Source organism: Salmo trutta, chromosome 13 (assembly GCF_901001165.1).
Source record: "Salmo trutta chromosome 13, fSalTru1.1, whole genome shotgun sequence".
Classification (NCBI taxonomy): domain Eukaryota; kingdom Metazoa; phylum Chordata; class Actinopteri; order Salmoniformes; family Salmonidae; genus Salmo; species Salmo trutta.
The window spans coordinates 84,680,149-84,697,742 of NC_042969.1; the positions used below are offsets into that span (position 1 = coordinate 84,680,149).

Here is a 17,594-nt window from a genome sequence, read left to right on the forward strand (position 1 = left end):
CAAACTGACTTGTTGGAAAGGTGGCATCCTATGATGGTGCCACATTGAAAGTCATTGAGCTCTTCAGTAAGGCCATTCTACTGCCAATGTTTGTCTATGGAGAGTGCGTGGCTGTGTGCTCGATTTTATACACCTGTCAGCAACGGGTGTGGCAGAAATATATCTGAATCCACAAATTTGTAGGGGTGTCTTCATACTTTTGTATATATAGTTTATTTTATTAGTAATAAAGCTTATAATACATTCGCCACTGAGTTATGAGCAATATTGACCATGTATCATATGTCAAATATTTATCTAAGGTTAGGAAGAAGTTATTCTGAAATAAAACCAGACAATCTTCATGAGATTTTATGATGCGTTATTTATTAGCATTTGACCTATCTGCACACATCTTGGTAAAACAAGTATATACTGGAATTAAACAAGCAGTACATCGAAGGCTGATTAGTAGTCATTCATGCTGAATGTTATAAACACTTTTCCTAGATTTACTCAGCAGCAGCAGGAGGAATGAAAAGGATAAGTTATACAGTATTTGACAAGTAGTGTAGTACAGAAAATACATATTTTTCAAATGTGATTCTTTAGCACTCAGCAAGCTGAGAAGACATTTATTTAAAGTGCTAGCTACACAAAAGCAAAGCTAATTTAATAATCAAGTCATACATACTTTAATAGCCATAGCTGAGCACATCACAAGTGTTTGTTTCAATTCCTCCCCATGACATGTTTCTTGGTATTTCTCTCTGGTTTTATAAAAAGTATATAACATTTTGGAGCAAAAATACAAATCAATAATCCAAAGGCGGAAGACAGAATAGCAAAGATCTCCACAGCTACAGTGAACTTCCCAGGAGCGCTGACATAAGCTGGGATAAAGGTGATCCAGACTGCACAGAATATGAGCATGCTGAAGGTGATGAATTTGGCCTCATTGAAGTTATCAGGCAGCTTACGAGACAGAAAAGCCAGAACCAAACATATCCCTGCAAGAATACCTATATATCCCAACACTGCATAGAATGCAGTCTCGGAACCAGTATTACATTCTAGAACTATTTTCCTATGACTATATCTGAAGTCCCTGTAAGGTGGGTTCAGGTTTAGCCAGAGCACACAGATAAATATCTGAACCACTGTGCAGGAGCACACGATGATCCTCTGCTGGGAGGGCCCAAACTTCCCTGCCACGTTGTTGCCGGGCAGCGTAGCCCTGAAGGCTGTTACCACCACGATGGTCTTGCCCAGCATGCAGGAGATGCAGAGGGCAAAGGTCACCCCGAAGGCGGTGTGGCGCAACATGCAAGTCCAGGCAGTGGGCCTGCCGATGAAAGTGAGGGGACAGAGGAAGCACAGGAAGAGAGAGAACAGCAGTAGAGAGCTCAGCTCAGAGTTACTGGCCTTGACCACCGGTGTGTCCTTATAGTGAATGAACACCAGCATTGTGGCAAACGACAGGCAGGTCCCGAGCAGGGACACCATAGTAAGGGCGATCCCCATTGGTTCGTGGTAAGACAGGAACTCGACTGTTTTCAGGATGCATTGGTCCCTCCCGTCGTTGGACCAGTACTCCTGTGGACATGGGCTGCAGTCCGCTGCTCCTGAATAACTCACACACAACACCAGCTTATAGTTCATTAATAGCACAAATTAGTTTTCATTTTGACTGTGGATACTTGTTGATATTCCAGTGTGTTGATTGTAAACCTACCTGTTGATATTCCAGTGTGTTGACTGTTGACCTACCTGTTGATATTGCAGTGTGTAGGCTTACCTGTTGCATTGGCTATTGTCCCATCAGCACAGGGGATGCAATCAAAACAGCAGACAGATTTTCCTTTGATTTGGGCTTTTCTGGTTCCAACAGGGCAGATTTGAGAGCACACTGCTACAGGAATCTAATGAGGAAAGTAAATATGTATAGTAGTTATATTATATTATTATTAGTAGTAGTAGTATAGTAGTATACATGTTCACAATTTTCCATGCAAATACTGTAAATAAATAAATTATTGTAATGTATCTTTCTACCCTAAATATTCTGTCAAAGGTATGTTGCTATAGCTACCGATTTCCCTGTCCTCCAGACTATGCTATCTTCCTGGATGCTGAGTTCGTAGGCCTGGTTAGCAGCTAAGCCAAACTGGCCCACAGTCACATGCTGCACCTGCCCTGCCCTCAGCTGCCAGTTGATGACGTCATACGAGGCAGGGGGGTCTCCATTTCCGTCAAAGAACACAGCCTCACCAAATTGATTTATGAAATGCACAGTCTTCAGTTGATCACTGACCTATCAATTAGAAGAAGGAGAAAGATTAATGTTTTTGCATGAATAGTAGTAGGACAAGAAAAAGGTAAATGCTTTTTATCCGCCTCCTCAGCTCACCTCATTAGGCTGTATCTGTGATAGATTTACACATGGTCTCATAGGGCTTTCCCCTTCTTTTTTGCAAAATATTAAGTGATGAAGGGCATGTGCAACAGCATACACTGCCTTATACACATTATAGGACACTCTCAGCTGTGTGACGTTGAAGAACAGATCCTGTGAGTCCACAAGTGTCTCTGCTCCAGTACACGTCTTACTGCTCCTCTCAGAGCCTGAGGGCTCACCGGCTGAGAGAGGCCAACAACCCACCATCTTCTCCCAGAAATCCCTCACAAAGGCAGCCTTTCGATCTGTGTATGGACTGATGCCCATGAGAAAGTGTCGTAGTTTTGGGATGGCCATCTTCCGCACCACAAATCCTATGGCACCACCGAAGGAGCTGTATATTTCAGGGGTGGAGGGCCGGGCTGCTGTGATCCAAGCCTCACTGGCGATCCACTGAATGTGCGTTATGTTCTGCCTCACCACCTCCCTCATCAGCGGGTAAAGGTCCCCCTCAGGAACAAAGGACAGGATGACTTGGACTGTTGATTGTTTGATCATGTCCACCACATCAAGGATTTTACTGCTTGGGTAGGTTCGTAACACCGTCCCAACAAACGCAATGCAAACCCCAAGTTTTTTAACCTCTTCAGTGAAGGCTTGGACCCCATTCCGCCCATAGTCATTATCGGACTGTATCGCCCCAATCCAAGTCCAGCCAAAGTGCTTGACCAGGGCTGCTAAAGCCTTAGCCTGATGGTAGTCGCTGGGGATGGTGCGGAAGAATGTGGGGTATTTACCTTTATCACTCAGACATGCACATGTAGAGAAGTAACTGACCTGATAAAATGCAGAAAAAAATATAGAACGAAGAAGAAAGTCAATGAAAAGCTTCCTATCTTTACTCTAAGTATGATTTTTGATTTAAAATCTTTACAATTATGAGAACACATCACACACCAGACATGCAAACATTACAGGATATCAAGTACATCGGTATTGTACATATTTTCAATTTAGCTAGACACCCATCATAAATGAAGCATGTGGCTCTTACCATTGGCACTCTGAATGGTCCCAGTGTTCCAGCCACAGCCAGGGACTGAGAGGAGCCTGATTCAGCTATAAGGGCAGATATAGTAGGTAGGCATGGGGCAGTGGGCTCGATCTCCACTGGACTGCTAACCAACGTCAGAGCAGCCCGTAAAGTATTGGTTGGAGATGCACACGAGTCAAGGATCCTGTAGCCTAGGGAGACGTTGGGTAGTAGACTACTGTCTTTGTTTATTTCATCAATCGCAAATATCATCACTTGGGTCCAGCGAAAGGCCCGCAAGTCAAATCTGCCAGAGCAGGTTTAGAAGGAGAAGAAAATTGTAGAAAAAAAGATTTAATAATCAGAATGAACAGACATACACACAACTGGTATCTCATGGTACAGACGGGTGGCACACTTACCCAGCACACTTCACTTTATCAGGCTCCTTCACAAAAGAGGCACTGCTGTCCTCTTGTTTGTTGAATACAGGGAAAATACCCCCTATCATGACATCCCCTGCTTTGAACAAACTAGGCATGTCAAACCGGCCCAATAGTTCACAGGCAAACGCTGTGTGGATGCAGAGCAACGGCAATGAGCCGAGTATGACCCTCTCTAGTCCACACATGATCGCTCAGCATCTTGTGAGCGGGTTCCGTTCTATGTCTGTGCTTTATATATACCTCTGTTCCTGTTGTGGATGTGTGTGTGTGTGTGTGTGTGTGTGTGTGTGTGTGTGTGTGTGTGTGTGTGTGTGTGTGTGTGTGTGTGTGTGTGTGTGTAGGGGACAGGCAGGGGGTGTGCCCACTGGAAAACCTCCTCAGTGATGCTTCTCCCAGAGGGTTCAGCACTGGCATTCTTGGATGGCACCACTTGGCAAAAATAGTGGGTACAACAATATGATATACACATAGCTTAAAAGGGACTATAGAACAATAGAGAATAAAGAACCTATCTATTTCTATTGTAGAGGGGGACTAGAACCTTTAAAAACACGGAATTCTCATTCAAAATGGTTTAACGGCTTTATGGATTGATAAACATGGTAGTAACACTTTACAGTAAGGATCTTTAAACAGCTATCAAACGCTTATGCTAACTTTACTGGACTTGACTTGGCAAAATGTAGCTGAAGTTTATTTTAAGAAAAGCGAAGAATAGATTACAGTTTGTCCTGGCCCTCAGGGTGAGGAACCATCTAACATCAATTAGAAAGGGACTGAAGCATCATGGCCGTGTTTGTAATATATAGTAGTACCAGTGTGGCCAGACGAGGGTGCCACTTGCCTGTTTCTAATGTGAGGTTGCTTCGTTTCTTCTAATATCATCAATATCATCAAAATCAATAAATCATAGCACGTTTTTTGAGCTCATTCAATAGTTTTTACCTGATTAAGCAGAATCCTGATGAGTAAGTATGCTAAAGGAATACATTTTGACAATGTGGCCCTTTATCTTTATAGCACCCCAGTATCTCTACTTGCACATTCATCTTCTGCACATCTATCACTCCAGTGTTTAATTGCTAAATTGTAATTACTTTTTATTATTTATTACCTTACCTTACCTTTATTACCTTACCTCCCTAATCTTACCTCATTTGCACACACTATATATAGATTTTTCCATTGTGTTATTGACTGTACGTTTGTTTATTCCCTGTGTAACTCTGTGTTGTTGTTTGTGTCGCACTGCTTTGCTTTATCTTGGCCAAATCACAGTTGTAAATGAGACCTTGTTCTCAACTGGCCTTCCTGGTTAAACAAAGGTGAAATCAAATAAAAATATATATCTAAGCTGGAGTCAGCTAGAGGTGGCCCTTTATCTAACTTCCTTCATAATCGACACAAAGACATAACAATGACATCCACAAAATATCCCTTTAAAAGTACCATTCATATTCTTAAAACATGAGTTGGCGATGATACTGTTGATGATTCCTGTTGTCGTGCTTTATTGATTTATAGCCGAATGTCAAAACACTGGTTTTAAATATCCAAATTGCAAGACATAACATTACTCCCTACACGCCCACTTGCACTTTGATACATTAGTACCTTATAAACTGAACACGCACCAACTTTTACCAAGCGGTCACTTTAGACTGAAACTGATGAGCTTTGTTCTTAGAAAAAAGATGCTCTAGAACCTAAAAGGGTTATTCAGCTGTCTCCATAGAAAAACCCTTTTTGGTTCCATGTAGAACCCTTTCCACAGAGGGTTCTACGTAGAACCCAAAAAGGTTCTACCTGAAACCAAAAAGTAATCAATAGTAATCAATAGTAAACAATAGCGCAAGCAAATTAATCACTCACATCGATATTGTATTGAAATCAATGGAACTGGGACAATAACCGTGAAGACATGTACCGTTTGCTCTCCTCTTGAGATTTTTCCTGCATGAAAACTTGTAGCATATTCAATGTTTAAAAAGGCTTCTAACATTTGTAATTTATCCTTTAATACTTCAGACTTGATTTGCCATAACAAAAAAATGTATCAACCCCTACAAAAAATATAATCCACATAATAACTCACATTTACTGATGCTGCAGGAATATTTTCCTGCTGAAGCGAACTGGCTCAAAATCAGAGTTTACACATAGCTCCCATCCAAATGACGTGAATGATATACACTGAACAAACATTTCAACTCAACGTGTAAAGTCTTAGTCCCATGTTTCATGAGTTGAATATTTTTTTTATTAATCCTTTATTTAACAAGGCAAGTCAGATAAGAACAAATTCTTATTTACAATGTGTCACCCATGCTCCCGCTCCTCCTCCCTGGCACTCGAGGGTTCCAGGCTAACCGTCATCATACACTCCTGTTACATTTTACTTTTTTTTTTACATTTTAGTCATTTAGCAGACGCTCTTATCCAGAGCAACTTACAGTAGTGAATGCATACATTTCATAAAAAAAATGTTTTTTCCTGTGCTGGCCCCCCGTGGGAATCGAACCCACAACCCTGGTGTTGCAAACGCCATGCTCTACCAACTGAGCTACAGGGAAGACTGTTAGCAACATTACCCGCAGCTGCGCTCATTGGACTCACCTGGACTCCTTCACTTTGTTGATTATCCCTGTATATCTGTCTGTTCCTTGGTTGTGTTCCCTGTGTCCGCATTGTTCCGTATTGTGTTTGTTATGTGTTCCTGTCCAGACGCTGTTCCTGTTCCATTTCATGTCCGTCAGCTAATAAACCTTCACTCCCCGCACCTGCTTCTCATCTCCTGTGTCGCTCCCGTAACAACATGTGACAGAATGCGGACACCACCACAAGAAGCATCGGGGAGTTATTTTTGTTTTTGTGGGTGACGTCGGACTCGGAGGCCACCAAAGATGGAACCGGGGGTGCCTAAGCCAGCTCGTCAGGCTTCCACACCCTAGCTGGCTTGAGAAGTTTCCTTGCCTCAGTTGACTCGGCAGGTTCCCATCCCACGTCATGCTTCAGCCGGCCCATGGGGTTTCTACGCCGCAGCGGGATCTTCAGGATTTCACGCCTCGACCGGATCTCCAGGATCCTACGCCTCAGCCGGTTTGCCAGGCTCCCATGCCTCTGCCAGTTCATTGGGCTTCTACGCTCCAACTGGCTTGCCCAGTGCCCATGTCTCAGTTGGTTCGCCCAGGCGGGACGCCAGGTGGCGCCCCTAGAGGGGGGGGGGTACTGTCACACCTGCTCCTGCTCCTCCTCCCTGGCGCTCGAGGGCGCCAGGCTAACTGTCATCATACACTCCTGTTACCAACATTACGCGCAGCTGCACTCATTGGACTCACCTGGACTCCTTCACTTTGTTTATTACCCCCTGTATATCTTTCTGTTCCTTGGTTGTGTTCCCTGTGTCCGCCTTGTTCCGTATTGTGTTTGTTAAGTGTTCCTGTTCCGTTTCATGTCCATCAGCTAATAAACCTGCTTCACATCTCCTGCGTTGCTCCCGTAACAATATGTGACACAATGACAGCCTACCCCGGCCAAACCCGGACGACGCTGGGCCAATTGTGCGCAGCCCTGTGGGATTCCCAATCATGGTTGCATATGATGCAGTTTTGAAATGAATGATCCCAGAAATGTTCAATACACACAAACAGTGTTTTTCTCTCAAACAATTCAAATGTTATTAGTCACATGCGCCGAATACAACAGGTGTAGACCTTACAGTGAAATGTTTACTTACGAGCCCCTAACCAACAATGCAGTTAAAAAATATGGATAAGAATAAGAAATAAAAGTAACAAGTAATTAAAAAGCAGCATTAAAATAACAATAGTAAGAATATATACAGGGGGTACCGGTACCGAGTCAATGTGCAGGGGCACCGGTTGGTTGAGGTAATATGTACATGTAGGTAGAGTTATTAAGGTGACTATGCATAGATGATAACAACAGAGAGTAGCAGAAGTGTAAAAGGGTGGGCAATGTAAATAGTCTGGGTAGCCATTTGATTAGATGTTCAGGAGTCTTATGGCTTGGGGGTAGCAGCTGTTTAGAAGCCTCTTGGACAAAGACTGGGCACTCCGGTACCGCTTCAGTGCGGTAGCAGAGAGAACATTCTATGACCAGGGTGGCTGGAGTCTTTGACAATTTTTAGGGTCTTCCTCTGACACCGCCTGGGATAGAGGTCCTGGATGGCAGGAAGCTTGGCCCCAGTGATGTACTGGGCCATTCGCACTTCCCTCTGTAGTGCCTTGTGGTCAGAGGCCGAGCAGTTGCCATACCAGGCAGTGATGCAACCAGTCAGGCTCCTCTCGATGTTGCAGCTCTAGAACCTTTTGAGGATCTGAGGACCCATGCCAAATCTATTTCAGTCTCCTGAGGGAGAATAGGTTTTGTCATGCCGCTTGTTGTGCCGCTAAGCTACAGGACTGTTTTGTTAGCACAGACTGGAATATGTCCCGGGATTCCCCCGATGGCATACACCGCATCAGTCATTGGCTTCATCAATAAGTGCATCGATGACGTCATCACCACAGTGACCATAGGTACATACCCCAACCAGAAGCCATGGATTACAGGCAACATCCACACTGAGCTGAAGGCTAGAGCTGCCGCTTTCAAGGAGCAGGTCTCTAACTTTGAAGCTTATAAGTAATCCCGCTATGGCCTCCGACGAACCATCAAACAGGCAAAGCGTCAATAAAGGACTAAGATCGAATCGTACTACACCGGCTCTGACACTCGTCGGATGTTGCAGTGCTTGCAAACCATTACAGACTACAAAGGGAAGCACAGCCGAGAGCTGCCCTGTGACACGAGCCTACCAGATGAGCTAAACTACTTCTATGCTCGCTTCGAGGCAAATAACACTGAAACATGCATGAGAGCACCAGCTGTTCCTGAAGACTGTGTAGTCACGCACTCTGCAGCCGATGTGAGCAAGATCTTTAAACAGGTCAACATTTACAAGGCCGCAGGGCCAGACGGATTACCAGGACGAGTACTGCAAGCATGTGCTGACCAACTGAAGTGTCTTCACTGACATTTTCAACCTCTCCCTGTCCAAATCTGTAATACCAACATGTTTTAAGCAGACCACCATAGTGCCTGTGCCCAAGAATACTAAGGTAACCTGCCTAAATGACTACAAACCCATAGAAATCACGTGTGTATCCATGAAGTGCTTTGAAAGGCTGGTCATGGCTCACATCAACACCATTATCCCAGAAACCCTAGACCCACCCCAATTTGCATACCGCCCCAACAGATCCACAGATGATGCAATCTCTATTGCACTCCACACTGTCCTTTCCCACCTGGACAAAAGGAACAACTATGTGAGAATGCTTTTTTCATTGACTGTAGCTCAGCGTTCAACACCATAGTGCCCACAAAGCTCATCACTAAGCTAAAGACCCTGGGACTAAACTCCTCCCTCTGCAACTGGATCCTGGACTTCCTGACGAGCCACCCCCAAGTGGTAAGGGTAGGAAATAACATATCTACCATGCTTAGCCCCCTCCTGTTCTCCCTGTTCACCATGACTGCATGGCCAAGCATGATCCCAACATCATCATTAAGTTTTCTGATGACACAACAGTGGTAGGCCTGATCACCGACAATGATAAGACAGCCTATAGGGAGGATGTCAGAGACCTGGCACTGTGGTGCCAGGACAACAACATCTTCTTCATTGTGAGCAAGACAAAGGAGTTGATCGTGGACTACAGGAAAAGGATGGTCGAACACTCCCCCATTCACATCGGGGCTGTAGTGGAGCGGGTGGAGAGTTTCAAGTTCCTTGGTGTCCACATCACCAACAAACTATCATGGTCCAAACACACCAAATCAGTTGTGAAGGGGGCTCGACAACACCTTTTCCCCCTCAGGAGACTGAAAAGATTTGGCATGAGTCCCCAGATCCTTAAAAGGTAATACAGTTGCACCATCGAGAGCATCCTGACCAGTTGTATCACTGCCTGGTATGGCAACTGCTCAGCTTCCGACCATAGCCACCCGGACTATTTACATTAGCTAGCTATCTGGATATAACGCTATACAGTCAGCCAACACGAAGCTACCCTTAGTTACTGTATGTCAGAGAATGGTGCATTATTGGTAATTCCTGAGATACCTGGAATCTCTGATTCAAGACATGAGTAAAAAAATAAATAGTTATTGATTAGTAGGGCCTAAAACTGGAAAATGTAGGCTAATTGAAAATAGCATAATTTATATTAATTCACCAATGACCATAGAACCGGGCGTATGTGTTCTCACGCATACCCCTTTCCTGCAGTCAAATGACCAACTTGCCCTTTATTGGCCTCATGGGTGGAATGCTCTTAATATTTATTAATATTTAAAATAGAACAACACCGTTTGACATATAAACACCAGCATTTTTTTGTTGTTGTTGTTGTTTTTTACATAATGTTGAAAGTCTTCTGTATATGTAAAGTGTAATATTGGGCTGTAAACTCAAAATGTAACATGTTTTAACTCTATATCTGACATAGTACAGGTGGCCTCTTTATTTTAAGCCCATAACCATGTGTGTGAGGTGTACACCTTTGTTTCAAAGTAGATTGGTTTGAGACAACCCAGAAACAGTCTGTGTGATTTAGCCCACTGCTATATGTTTAGGCTTATACTGATAGGACCATACTGTACCTAATGTGCTGATCACACCCCTATTTCAGCCTACATGTTGGAGACCTGAATCAAATTTCAATGTAATGGATCCAGCTGGCTCATGAATGTCATCTGTTGTGTATGAGCTCTTTGTAATAGTGAAAGGGGAGTTTAGGCCTCTGATTCTCACAATGGGCAGTACTACTACTATGTGCTCCATTCACTGCTATGTCAGTGGGGAGCCCAGCAGGCCTACAGCTCAAGCAGGTAACATACAGATGTAGGATCTTAATTTGATCACTCTTTTGTTGGCGAGAATTTTCCTGTGAAGCAGGAAAGGCAAACTTGTATATATTTAAGAAATAAGGCCTGAGTTTTGTCATACCAGTGGTATACGGTCTGATATACCACATATTTCAGCCAATCAGCATTCAGGGCTTGAACCACCCAGTTTCTAATTTAGTTTTAAACAGGCTTCTAAAGTTTGTAATTTTCACTTTGACATTTCAGACTGGAATTTGCCCTAACAGAAAATGTTTCAACCCCAACAAAATCTCCATTCATAATAATTCACATAATAATTCACATTTCCTTTTGCTGCAAGTTTAATTTCCTGCTGTAGCAAACTGGCTCAAATTAAGATGCTACATCTGTAGTGTTGACACCTCCAAACAGATACCTTATTATACTTTAGAATGTCATCTGAGGGTTAATAGACATACTTTCTCTGTTTCATTGATTGATTGTGGGATTATGTTATGATCACCAGTTTGTTAATAATCAGAGTTGAGTGTGATGATAGTATTGTGTATTTGTATTTATTATGGATCTCCATTAGCTGCTGCCAATGTATGTTGTATTGCACTTAAGGATGCTTTGTGCACAGTTGTAAGAAACAGTTACATAATTACGTTTTTTTATTGTTGCTTTATTAAGATGACGTTAGATACATTTCTTAGGGGCGGCAGGTAGCCTAGCGGTTAGAGCGTTGGACTGAAAGGTTGCAAGATCGAATCCCAGAGCTGACAAGGTAAAAATGTGTCGTTCTGTCCCTGAACATGGCAGTTAACCCACTGTTCCTAGGCTGTCATTGAAAATAAGTATTTGTTCTTATCTGACTTAGCTAGTTAAATAAAGGTAAAATTATTGTGGTTACAAAGCTATCTTATTTCTATGGATAATATTAACAAGTGATTAGAAAACAATGAATTGATGTACAACAGGGAAGGGCAACTCCAGTCCTCGTCGGGGCCTGATTGGTATCACACTTTCCCCCAACCCTGTAGCTAACACACCTGATGAAACTAATTGCATTCTAAACTGAAGACCATGATTAGTTAAATATTGGAGTCAGGTGTGTTAGCTGAGGCTGGGGCAAAAGTGTGATACCAATCAGGCCACTGAGGACTGGAGTTGCCCATCCCTCGTGTACAACCTTTCAGTTTCTAGGTTTAGACATCTTGCTATGTTGAACGTATCTCAATGACCAATTTATACCTTGTTGGTGCCCTGGAGGTTTGCAGCCATGCTGCTAATTGTACATGTATTAGAACAGTCAATAGAATGAACTTAGCTTGCATAGAAGGTAGCTTATTGACCAGAGAGACCAGAACAAAGCACAAGAAGGCCAGGAGTCTGATGTAGGGGAAAGGAGGGGAGACTGTTAACCAAAGAACACAGATCAGGACCTGTATGAGAGTGAAAGCCAGAACACTGAGCCTCTGCTGTGGAAGCCCAAACCATTTCATGACATTACTGGCTGGAAGTGTAGCCCTGAAGGCCATCAACACCACTATTGTTTTCCCCAGAACACAAGAGATGCAGAGAACGAAGGTGATCCCAAAAGCTGTGTGGCGCAGCATACAGGACCATTCAGAGGGCCGGCCAATGGCGGTGAAAGGTGAGAGAGAACAAAGAGTCTGTGTGATGAGCAGCAGGAAGCTCAGCTTGCTGTTGGCTCTGAGGATAGGGGTGTCTCTGTGAGATCTACTGGTGTAGATCATAAGCCAGAACAGAGCCGTTAGCAGTAGTCCTTCTTCCACCCAGCCATAAGAGACACACTGATGTCTGCTCTGCAGGATATTTGGGATATAGTTCCTAGCATCTGGTAAAGAAACACAGTATTTAGAACAATGCAAGGATTTTACACTGTCAATAAGCAAAACATGAAAAAGCCGACATTGTAGCCTGAATAGATCATTGGTTATCTTTAATATTATTTGTGGTATTTAGGGTAAGATTACACTGACTTAAATTGTTGCAGAATTCACAATATTTTATACCTTGGCTTTCAGTCCTGATATACATTTTTTAAATTTCAGCGTGATTTTCACACTAAATGTTAGGTTGAATCAAATGCTTGATCAGACGTGTTATTCAAACAGATTATTTATAAACAATTTGCGGTTCATGATTTGTTACAAAAACACGACCATTATTATAGAGGAAGAAGAGGAAGTCAATATTACATCAGTCACAATTCACAAGTGGATTTTTCCTCACCATTTTTCTTACCGTGTTCTCTGTCAGTCGTCACTTTTAGGTTGAAACAACGTGGTACTATTGTGTTAGCATCACTCCATTTGCCCAGCGGAGACATCTTCATGCACACCGCCTTTGGTAGCTGTCAGTGGAATACTACAATAGTTACCACAACATGGACACACAATGCACTTAGACATACAATCTGTATTTATAATAGGGTGGCAGGTAGCCTAGTGGTTAGAGCGTTGGACTTGTAACCGCAAGATTGAATCCCCGAGCTGACAAGGTAAAAATTTGTCATTCTGCCCCTGAACAAGGCAGTTAAACCACTGTTCCTAGGCCGTCATGGAAAATAAGAATTTGTTCTTAACTGACTTGCCTAGTTAAATAAAGGTAATACAAATATATGTGAGAAATAGTTTTTTTGGGGGGTGAGGAAATCTGCCACTTTTAATTTTCCTCTCATTGCATCAGCCTTCATAAATAGTTCAGTAATCACAACATTACAAGTAAGCAAGTACCTGGTTTGGTGTCAATACAGCATATTTTAGACAGTCAGATTTAGTATGACTGTTGCTGCATTCCTTTCTCATGAGCATGTCAGCTGCCGTTGTCAATGCACACATGGCCCTATGGACATTGAACCATGCTTGGCCCTCAGATAAAGGGGAGCACAGCCACTGCTGAGCAGCCTGGCTCCAGTCACAGATAAAGGTACTCTGTGATCCATCTGAGGGTATCAGATTTAGTAAGAACTCAGTCAGGCCTGGGAGAACAAACCCCTTCACTTCATGTAAGGGAGCCTGACTCTCAGCTTTACCCTCCAGTTTGCATGTCCCACAGACAATATCCACTCTGCTCCAGCATGTCAGAGGCAGCATGAGGCCTAGGTTCTGGGCACAGTGACTGGACTCAGCTCTGAGGAGAATGGCTCTGGGGTTAACATCTCTGTCTCTCAGACATGCACAAGTACATATGTGGATCATCTGTGCACAAGGACAGGAGGGAGAACAACACATGTATTCAGTTTACATATTATTATTGAGCACACTAACTTGACTAATGTCTAATTCAACAAGATTTTATTCATTTTAAAACTTGCATTACTCAACGAATCATTCTGTAGGAGGTAGGGCTGCACAATATGTACTGCTGGGTATCACACTCCCTGTCAGTCTCACCTGTAGCCAGTGTGAGGAGCTGCTGAGTCCAGAGGAGGAGTGTCCCACCTGCGCCAGCATCCTGCTGCGGCTGCAGCTCCGCAGTCCTGTCGGCTCTCTCTGCCCCCCTCCATTCAAAGCCTCCAGAATGGCTCGCAGCAGGTTGTTGCTCTCACAGATGGCATAGACGTTGTAGCCCAGAGTCACAGCTGGTAGAAGTTCAGAGTTTCTGTTGATCACCTCTCCAGTGAATAGCATCATCCAGTCCTCTTGAATTGTGCTGGAGAATAAAATAGCATAAGATATCTTCACATGGCTGTACATACACCCCACTCCCACTTCAAAATCTTTTGAACAATTTGGAAGACAGTAAGATCCTCCTCCGACAACAATGAACAAAAAAACTAAATTTAGCCTACATATGAATGTCTGGTGTTACATCTGGACATTTAATACAGCTGTAACCTGCTTATAACAATTCAAGATGAGTGCAGTTTATTTGTATACATTTAGTCCTCAACGACAAAGAGAGAGATATCTGGAGTGACTTCGGGAGAAACTAGTACATTTCTCTGGCATCCTGTGGAGTTTCCCATCAGGTTGTTTAATTGCCTTTTTAGATGTCCCATGATATGTCATTTAGAGTCCAATCATTTGATCTCAGTTTCCCACAGAGACAATTAAAACAATTACAAAATCAGTGCTGATTATTAAACAACCAAGAGTGACATTTAAATCCAGATCCTTCAAATCTTACAATATAATGTTATATTAAGAAGTTATATGTGTATTACAGACAAAAATACATTAAATAAATGATTTGATTATTGCTAAATATAATGTTCCTAGAGAGAGAGATTGTTAGCGCTGAAAAGAGATGGTCAGATTTGCAAATAAAATGACATTAGTAAAAACATGTTTTTCTAATAATTACAATTCTATTTGTATACTCACCTTTCATATTTCAGAACCAGATTCATTCTACAGTGAGCGAGAGCATCTCCAGCAGAGTTGTTTAAAGTGAAACCTCTTGTCTCCCCATCCTCTCTACTGTGTGGTAGCTCAGTGCTCGGGTCCAGAGTCAGACAGAGTCTTCTGCAGTCGGCAGTCACTGCCCCGGTGAACAGAGCTAACAAGACAAGTGTGACTGGTCTCATCTCAGAGCCTCGCCTTGGCACAGTCACCATCCTGGAGAGTCTCTGTGTTTTATAGCCTCCTGTCTCCTACCCAGCTGTAAGGGGCTATTCAATTGGGGACAGACTGACAAGCAAACATAATTATTGCGTAAGGCTTCCAGAACTTAGGAGAACAAACAACATGACATCTGATTCCTTGGTCAACTAATGGTCATTTCCGTTCATTTACCACAGTAATTGTTTATCTCTTTCAAGAGACGTTTTCCCATTCCCACTCTCACTGTGTGGCCTAATATAAATCACATTTATTTATATAGCCCTTCTTACATCAGCTGATATATCAAAGTGCTGTACAGAAACCCAGCCTAAAACCCCAAACAGCAAGCAATGCAGGTGTAGAAGCACGGTGGCTAGGAAAAACATCCTAGAAAGGCCAAAACCTAGGAACAAACCTAGAGAGGAACCAAGCTATGAGGGGTGACCAGTCCTCTTCTGGCTGTGCCGGGTGGAGATTATAACAGAACATGGCCAAGATGTTCAAATGTTAACAAATGACCAGCATGGTCAAATAATAGTAATCACAGTGATCAGGTCAGGGTTTCATAGCCACAGGCAGAACAGTTAAAACTGGAGCAGCAGCACGGCCAGGTGGACTGGGGACAACAAGGAGTCAGCATGCCAGGTAGTCCTGAGGCATGGTCCTAGGGCTCAGGTCCTCTGAGAGAGAGAGAAAGAAAGAAAGAGAGAAAGAGAGAATTACAGAGAGCATACTTAAATTCACACAGGACACCGGATAAGACAGGAGAAATACTCCAGATATAACAGACTGACCCTAGCCCCCCGACACATAAACTACTACAGCATAAATACTGGAGGCTGAGACAGGAGGGGTCAGGAGACACTGTGGCCCCATCCGATGATACCCCGGACAGGGCCGGGGGTAACAGCCCTTTCCATTCTAGTGTACACAGTACAATTAGTTATTATCTAAGTAATTTGTTATTACATTACCTTTAATTTATTTCAACATCTATCTGAAATGGGTTACACTGGTTTCCAGTTACAGATAGATATCATTCACAAAGCCTAGTGTGTCAGCTGCAACAATAGACCTTGATTCTCTCTGCCATATTATGACATCTATCTGCCACATTATGACATCTATCTACCATATTATGACATCTATCTGCCGTATTATGACATCTATCTACCACATTATGACATCTATCTACCACATTATGACATCTATCTACCACACCATTATGACATCTATCTGCCATATTATGACATCTATCTGCCGTATTATGACATCTATCTGCCACATTATGACATCTATCTGCCATATTATGACATAGATCTGCCGTATTATGACATCTATCTGCCACATTATGACATCTATCTGCCATATTATGACATCTATCTACCACATTATGACATCTATCTGCCATATTATGACATCTATCTGCCGTATTATGACATCTATCTGCCATATTATGACATCTATCTGCCGTATTATGACAGTGTATAAAAGGCATCTTGTGATCAGTATAGCTTGCTTCCTCTTTGTTATCTGTGTTCTGTCTGGGGGAATCTGGTGTTGGAGGTCTTAGTTCCAGTGTGGTGGTTCTCTGTGGTGCTGGAGGTGGAGGGCCTAGGCGCCAGGTCTTGAGGCCTTAACTAAGATGTCACTAATAGTCCTGTGGTAGGAGTTAGCTTACCGCCTGGCTCAGTGACACTTCCTCCAGAGTGTGACATCGCGCTGGCACCCTCCATCAGCAGAGGAGGGGTACTGCTGGGAATCAGTATACTGTAGAGACTGTTGCTGCATTATGGAGGCAACTCATCATAATGATGAGGACACATCAGTTATCTGTTACAGGAAGCTCACAGCTATGCCCGGTGAATGGCTGGACATTAAAATGCTCTTGATACTAATGCTTCTTATATAGAGGTCTGAATACTTAATTGAAACTATAACAAAACGACATCCCTGCCTCTGTTTTGGTAAAAAGCTAAAGGAGGGACCTGGAGAATTGTAACCAGTCTCAAATTCATGGACAGAGCTATGGATGCAAGGACTGACCATCCATGATATCAACATTATATTCTTTTAACCATGTTTTGATGCTATACAGAGTTTGTTTAACATTTACTTTGTTTACAAAAATAGGAATAAAACAGGCTTATATTTTGGGTTCTGATGGGGTACGACAGTTGAACTAAGCTCATGAGGAATTTATAAGTTATATTCCTCAAGAATCAATGGGTAAACACTGTGTATCATTCATTTATTTTACATTTTAAGTTAAAAAAAAGATGTTGCAATTA

General features: G+C 42.8%; 2 protein-coding genes across 2 annotated transcripts; both read right to left on the reverse strand.

The window, feature by feature from the left end:
- Positions 1-711: 711 nt before the first annotated feature.
- Positions 712-3,972, reverse strand: olfcn1 (olfactory receptor C family, n1). The gene is made up of 6 exons (XM_029770544.1): positions 3,833-3,972; positions 3,432-3,717; positions 2,390-3,214; positions 2,069-2,293; positions 1,778-1,901; positions 712-1,604 (listed from the first exon to the last, which is right to left on the reverse strand). Exons 1-6 carry the CDS (start codon positions 3,949-3,951, stop codon positions 712-714), a joined length of 2,472 nt encoding a protein of 823 aa, XP_029626404.1. The 5' UTR covers positions 3,952-3,972.
- Positions 3,973-6,775: 2,803 nt separating this feature from the next.
- On the reverse strand, positions 6,776-13,961 carry LOC115206862 (uncharacterized). The gene is made up of 4 exons (XM_029774039.1): positions 13,492-13,961; positions 13,001-13,109; positions 12,227-12,590; positions 6,776-7,067 (listed from the first exon to the last, which is right to left on the reverse strand). The coding sequence occupies exons 1-4, from the start codon at positions 13,954-13,956 to the stop codon at positions 6,776-6,778; spliced, it is 1,230 nt and encodes a 409-aa protein (XP_029629899.1). The 5' UTR covers positions 13,957-13,961.
- Positions 13,962-17,594: the final 3,633 nt, after the last annotated feature.

Excerpts from the sequence above, each read along its gene's own strand:
- olfcn1 (XM_029770544.1), bottom strand. The coding sequence starts at position 3,951 with ATGCCTAGTTTGTTCAAAGCAGGGGATGTCATGATAGGGGGTATTTTC. Across the intron at positions 1,902-2,068 it reads GGAGGACAGGGAAATCGGTA|ATTCCTGTAGCAGTGTGCTC; the intron begins GCTATAGCAACA and ends TTTCCTCATTAG. Across the intron at positions 1,605-1,777 it reads GACAATAGCCAATGCAACAG|GAGCAGCGGACTGCAGCCCA; the intron begins GTAAGCCTACAC and ends TGAGTTATTCAG.
- LOC115206862 (XM_029774039.1), bottom strand. The coding sequence starts at position 13,956 with ATGATCCACATATGTACTTGTGCATGTCTGAGAGACAGAGATGTTAAC. Across the intron at positions 12,591-13,000 it reads GACGACTGACAGAGAACACG|ATGCTAGGAACTATATCCCA; the intron begins GTAAGAAAAATG and ends TTTCTTTACCAG. Across the intron at positions 7,068-12,226 it reads GCCAGTAATGTCATGAAATG|GGGCGCCACCTGGCGTCCCG; the intron begins GTTTGGGCTTCC and ends CCCCCCCTCTAG.